The 6,392-nt window shown below is 32.9% G+C and overlaps 1 protein-coding gene across 1 annotated transcript; it reads left to right on the forward strand.

The window, feature by feature from the left end:
- The first annotated feature begins 330 nt into the window (after window positions 1–330).
- LOC118198904 (gem-associated protein 2-like) lies at window positions 331–1,376 on the forward strand. The gene has a single exon (XM_035370686.2). It carries the CDS (start codon window positions 434–436, stop codon window positions 1,223–1,225), a length of 792 nt encoding a protein of 263 aa, XP_035226577.1. The 5' UTR covers window positions 331–433; the 3' UTR covers window positions 1,226–1,376.
- The last annotated feature ends 5,016 nt before the right edge of the window (window positions 1,377–6,392 follow it).

The following is a 6,392-nucleotide window of genomic DNA, read 5'->3' on the forward strand; positions in this document are numbered from 1 at the left end:
TTTTTCTTACTTCCACCACAGTCTTTGATGAAACATGAATTCGTTTCACTTTCTAAGTTTGCTTTAAACTTTTCGAATTCCTCAAGTGAAGTGAACTGTAAATCATCATACTCAAGAGTAATGTTATGCTCGTTACATACATGAATTTTATCTCGTCCATTTTAGCACAGAAGTCCCACAAACTGCATTTTATTTCCACCATCTTTGAAAATGGCGGGAACAATTTTCTCCCCACTAGAGGGCGCCACTCTAAAATTCGGGTAGTGGATGTGACGTCAGTTTTTCAGATTCTCAGTTTCTAGACGCTTGTTTTAGCGCATGTTTTAGCGCTTGTTTTAGCGCATTAGAACCTTGGCGCATACCCCATTTCACAGCCATTCTGATTTGAGACGCGAGTAAGATCGAATCGAACAATTGGAGACTTTTGCTAACGATGGATAATTACTCCGAATCTTTAAGCGACTTTCTGATAGATGATCCAGAGTTGCTGGCGGAACTGACTTCATCAGAGAGTGATTTTGATGTTTTAATTCCACTAATGGACCAGTGTATTGAAAGAAATGTGATAAATGAAACAAATAGACCTCTTCAAGTCTCTGACAGTACGCGGGATGGATTTATAGTCGTAAAACCAGAATTTGCTGTGACTAAAGAAGTGCAAAATGCACATTTGGATTTATTCGTAAGGCGTAAAACACGCCTATCTGAAGATCGAGCTTTATTAAAAAAGAAATTTCCAAGAAGAAGCTTTCCTAAGATACATCAGAAAAACGAGTGGCGGACTTACTGTCTGGGAAAGCTTGATAAAGATACCGCTGCTGTCTTGAAACCAGAACTGCATGATGCTTGTGAGCCGAGGGCTGAAAACCGTGAATGGAGACTAGAACTAAAGGGCAATCCACCCTTACTCAGTGTCGTAATCCATTTAAAACAGCCAGCTGTAATACAGCTTCTACAATATCAGAAAGACTGGCTTAAAAAAGGTGCATACACGCATGATAATGGTCTGTGGATATATGCCTTATTGGCATGTCTTGAAAAGCCTATACACCCAGATACTGGTGCTATTCTACATTCTATATCAAGGCTTTGCTCTAGCTTCAAAGCTAAAATAAAAGATCCAGCCAGTGATATGTTGAAATCTTCTTTAAATATGATCATTTCGATCATAGACTGTTGCTTTAACCAACAAAACATGCCTAATGACTTTGTTTTAGGCGAATAGCTGCCACTGATTAACTATGCTAACTTTAACGTTATATCAATGAACAAAAGCATATAATATTGCACTATTATGTCCATTATATCATGCATAAAATATCTTTCTGTGTTTTTGTAGTACATCAACTTCTTATATTAAAAATGTTTTTTCCTCACCTCTTTCTTCTTATCTACAAAAGTTGCACTGATTGATCAAGAGAAGAGGAAAAAAAAAAAAATCATTCAGTAAGAGAATTTTTCATATCTTATTTATAAAAGTGTTTAATATATTTATCTCGTCTGTTTAGATTACATGATAGTAAATGTTGTAGAATGTTCTTCTCTCATTTAATGAGAGGGATATGGTTTAACCTCCCTAAAATGCATGTTTCCTCTAAAACCAATATGAATATAATGCTGAATTTTACTCAATATAAGTTATTTTATTTGTTAAAATCATGAAATCTTTGATTTTATTAAAATTTGTTATTTGTTTTATTTTACATGGATTCATTTTTAAACAGAGCTTTTTGTCTAAGCATCCTGTGCTGTAGTAAATGGGAGATCACTCGTTTCTCATTGGTAGCATATTATTTTGAGATGGATATTTGATATATGATTTTTTATTCAACAGCATCAACCACAAAGAAAGCATGATCATGACATATTTTTACAGCTGCAATCTTTAGCTATTCTTTGGAATATGGTAACAGGTAGTTTGGCGATATTTTGGTAGGCGATAAAAGTTACTACCCTAGGACTTTGGGAATAATGTGGGAAGTACTCAGTTCCGATTACGCATTTTTTTGTGTGAGGGAAATGAGAGATCATGAGATATGTCATGTGACATTTATGGACGAATTACAGTTCTTTAATCGGAAAAGGGGGTGAATTTGGGAAAATATCTGCAGTACTTTATAGCATTTTGTATTTAGCTTCATCGTGTGTTGTGTGAAAGAGTGTTGATTAATTTTTGGATCCCATTGCCCTATCTAAAGTGAATTCAAAATTTTTATTCCGTTTATCGGATAATCCAAAAGAATTGCTTGAATGGTGTATGAGTGTAGGATTAATTGCGGATAAGTATGAATGTCACACATGTGGGAATGAAATGAGATAAGTTTGAATGGTGGTGCAAGAAATCTGGTGAAAATGGACATTTTGTGAAACGGAGTGTAAGGAAGGGTACGTGGTTTGCTGAAAGTCGTTTGAGTATGGGTGAAGTTTTATTAATTTCTTATTACTGGTAAATAGGCTGCCAGTTGATTACTGGATTTTGGATTTACAAATTAGCAGTAGTACTGCAGCCGATTGGAACTTTTTCTGTAGGAAAGTGTGCGTGGAATTTTGCGAGAATGATATGGGTATGCTTGGTGGTATGAATGTTATTGTTGAAATTGATGAAAGTAAGTTTGGGAAGCGCAAGTATCAGAGAGGTAGGAGAGTGGAAGGAAAATGGGTATTTGGTGGGATTGAAAGGGGTAGTAATAAGTGTTTTTATAAGGTTGTGCGAGATAGAAGTAAAGATTGCGTATTAAGTTTTATTAAGCAGTATATTCTACCTGGTACAATAATAATATCTGATTGCTGGAAGTCATATGCATGTTTAACCATAAGTATCATTCTAAAGATCCTGAAACAGGCGCACATACGAATACAATAGAGGGCACATGTAGTGCTATAAAAAGCGCTATTCCGAAGCATTATGATAAGGAGAATTTTGCTTTTTATTTAGCGGAGGAAGTATGGCGGAAAAATTCCCAGAAAATATCATTCAATGATTTTATTGAATCTGTAAGAAAAGTTTATCCACCATGCAATCAACATTCTGAAGAAGATTAGGTAAGTTAGTACTTTTAATCATTTGAGGATATTATCTTTATGCATTGTTCTAAATGTAAGGAATAAATAAATTAATATGGTATTATTGGAAAATTGTTATTAGCAATGAATTAGTTTAAAGTAATTAGGATTTTAAGCTAATTTTTATCAATTTAATGTATGTGCTTATTTATATTTTAAGTAATGTTTTTTAATTTAATGATCGTGATTTTGTGAGTAATATGTTTGTCGCATTTTTGAATATGTTTGAGTAGAAGTAAATGTGCATGGAAATAATTTAAATATTTGACACTAAGTATTTGGAACCATTTTTAATGTTTGCGTTATAAATTGGCAGGTGACGTTTATAATAGATAATTTAGAGGGAAAAGTTTTTGGATATTTTATTTATTTTATACGTGAAAACGTTCATCCTTGGAAAGGGTATATACTTTTTCGCGATCAGGTAATTTCATATGTGTCCTTTTTACCGAATTTAAAGATTCATGAAATTTTCCTGCATTTTCGTGAAATTTTTCTAATTTATGAGAAAAAAGCAGTGTACATGGATATAGTGAAGAGTGTGCGCAATGCCATTTTTGTGCAATTCTGGGATGTTTAATTAAGTAAAAATAGGTCAACGTGTACATGGTTTAATTATATTTTAATTAAATGATAGTTATTTTGTGAATAATATGTTTGTAGCATTTTGAAATATGTTTCAGTAGAAGTAAACGTGCATGGAAATAATTTAAATATTTGACACTATGTATTTGCAAGCATTTTTAATGTTTGCGTTATAAATTCGTTCGTGCCGTTTATAATAGATAATTTAGAGGGAAAAGTTTTTGGATATTTTATTTATTTTATACATGCAAATGTTCATCCATGGAAAGGGTATATACTTTTTCGCAATCAGGTAATTTCATATATGTGCTTTTTACCGACTTTAAAGATTCACAAAATTTTTCTGCATTTTCGTACAAATTTTTCTAATTTATGAGAAAAAAGCAGTGTACATGGATAAAGTCAAGAATGTGCGCAATGCCATTTTTGTGCAATTCTGGGATGTTTTTTTGAGTAAAAATAAGTCGACGTGTACATGGTTAGTGTGTATGTGCGATTCTGAAAAACGTGGCAAGCAATTTGCGATTCTGCACTTTCTCCCAATTTTGCAGTTAATATTCGTCATGATTAAGCAGTTTTGTTCAATAAAATTTCTAGCATAAGTGTAATTCGGCTAGCAGATTGTTGGAAAAAGTGTTGAGTAAATAAAAAGAAAAGAAACATGTCTTTATTTCGTTAAGACAAAATGGCGCCAAAAAAAAAGTTGAAGGGTTGCTGTAGCAGAGTTGGTCGCCAAAAAATCGTGAAGTTACCATTTTCCAAAGATTAACCCAATCTTTTTACATAGTGGGGCTGACCCCTTTGTGTTAGTTGCAATGATATTTATTTTAAAGAACTTCAAAATATTTTATTATGAACAAGTACATGTAGAGTCCTTTACATACACCCTTTCTGGTTGAGTAAAAATATAATTTATATAATGCCAAAACAGTTCACTTACCTGCTTTGATATCAAAACATTTTATACGAATATTGAAATATTACATTTAGCAAGTTTCATAATCTTACTTGAGGTTTTTGTTTTATTACAAATATAATATTTTAAGGCTAGCTTAACAATTAAAATTTTGGTAAAAGTATATTTACGGGTATTCCTTGGCAAAAATTGGTGGTGCATGGATACCGAGTTAGTGCAGTTCTTTGACTTGTTATTTTGGCCTTTTTGTAGCAGCGATTTTAGCGTTAAAAATCACCGCTATGCAAAGAAACAATAACAAGTCAAAGAATTGCACGAATTTGGTATCCATGTACACAATGACCTATTTCCACTTAAAAAAACACAGAATTGCACAAACTAGGCATTGTGCACTCCCTTAACTTTATCCATGTACACGTCGACCTATTTTCACTTAAAAAAACATCAGAGAATTGCACAAACAAGTCAAAGGAGTGCCTAATTCTACAGTAGAGGCAAACAAAAAATACATAATCTCAATAAACTACATTTTAAACCAAACAATAAAATAACATAAAAAAGGAAAAACCTCTTATACATCTAAGCACTATACGAAGCAAATATCCACTTACCTTATTTAGAAATTTCTTCGTCTTCAGTCCGTGGCACACTAAATTCCTTAACAGCATCCAAAAACTTCCTAAAATTGCCTGAACTCGAATCTGTATATCGGCATCGCCACAAAAATAAGAATTGAAAATATCCTCCGTAGTTTCGGACTGTCCAGAAAATGGCTACTAAGTAAACCTTCATTTACATACGAGTCGATTAATGGCTTAAAAATCGGCACTATGCAAAGCCAAAATAACAAGTCAAAGAATTGCTCAAACTCGGTATCCATGTACACATCAACCTATTTTCACTTAAAAATACATCAGAGAATTGCACACCCCCTTGACTTTGTCCAAGTAGATATCGATTCATTTTCACATGCAAAGTAAAAGGAGCAGCTAATTCTACACTAGAGCCAAACAAAAAATACATTATCTCAGTAAAATACATTTTAAATCAAACAATGAAATAACATAAAAAAAGGAAATTCATCTTATAACTACACATCTTATCCACTTACCTTATTTAGAAATTTCCGTGTCTTCAGTCAAACAAAATTCCCTAACAGCATCAAAAAACTTCCTAAAATTATCTGAACTAGAATCTGTATACTGGCATCGGTAGATAAATTCACAAAAATAACAGTAAAAAATAGCCTCTGTAGTGCTGGTATCCTCTGATGTTCAACCATACGCATTTCCTTCATACAAACAGGACTGATGGCTACTAAGTAAACCTTCATTTACACACCAGTCAATTAATGCTTTTTTTTCTCTTTCATTCCAAATTTTACAGAAACTTTAAATTAATCTTACCACACTCAGTCATTTTACCATGTAAACTACAAAATAACCATCCTATTTCCTAAGCAACATGTAGCACTCAAACAAGCCCTTAATCTTTTCCCATCATTCAAATTAACTGCAATCATACAACCAAATACATCATAATAAGATTTCCATAATATTCAACTACTCAAGTTATCAAAAATGAAAAAACTTTGCAATAAATGAAACAACTTCATGATAATCCAAGGGGCACCCTTCAATATACCTTAACCAAGCATTTTTTCTCTTGAAGAAACAGAATAGCTGCTTCTTCATCTGTTAAGAAATTTGAAGCTGTAAAATTCATAGTAGGGAAAGGGAGTGATTAAATTTGAAGTGTTGTCATCCAAGTGATAGTTATAAAGACTATCACTGGTAAAGAAGCCAAACCAAACTTGTGACACCTTTGA

The sequence above is a fragment of the Stegodyphus dumicola genome, chromosome X2 (genome assembly GCF_044657685.1).
Source record: "Stegodyphus dumicola isolate Sdum_Otavi_A_Nest chromosome X2, ASM4465768v1".
Classification (NCBI taxonomy): Eukaryota; Metazoa; Arthropoda; class Arachnida; order Araneae; family Eresidae; genus Stegodyphus; species Stegodyphus dumicola.

What these genes read in the sequence shown, in the direction of transcription:
- LOC118198904 (XM_035370686.2), top strand. Translation starts at nt 434, where the DNA reads ATGGATAATTACTCCGAATCTTTAAGCGACTTTCTGATAGATGATCCA.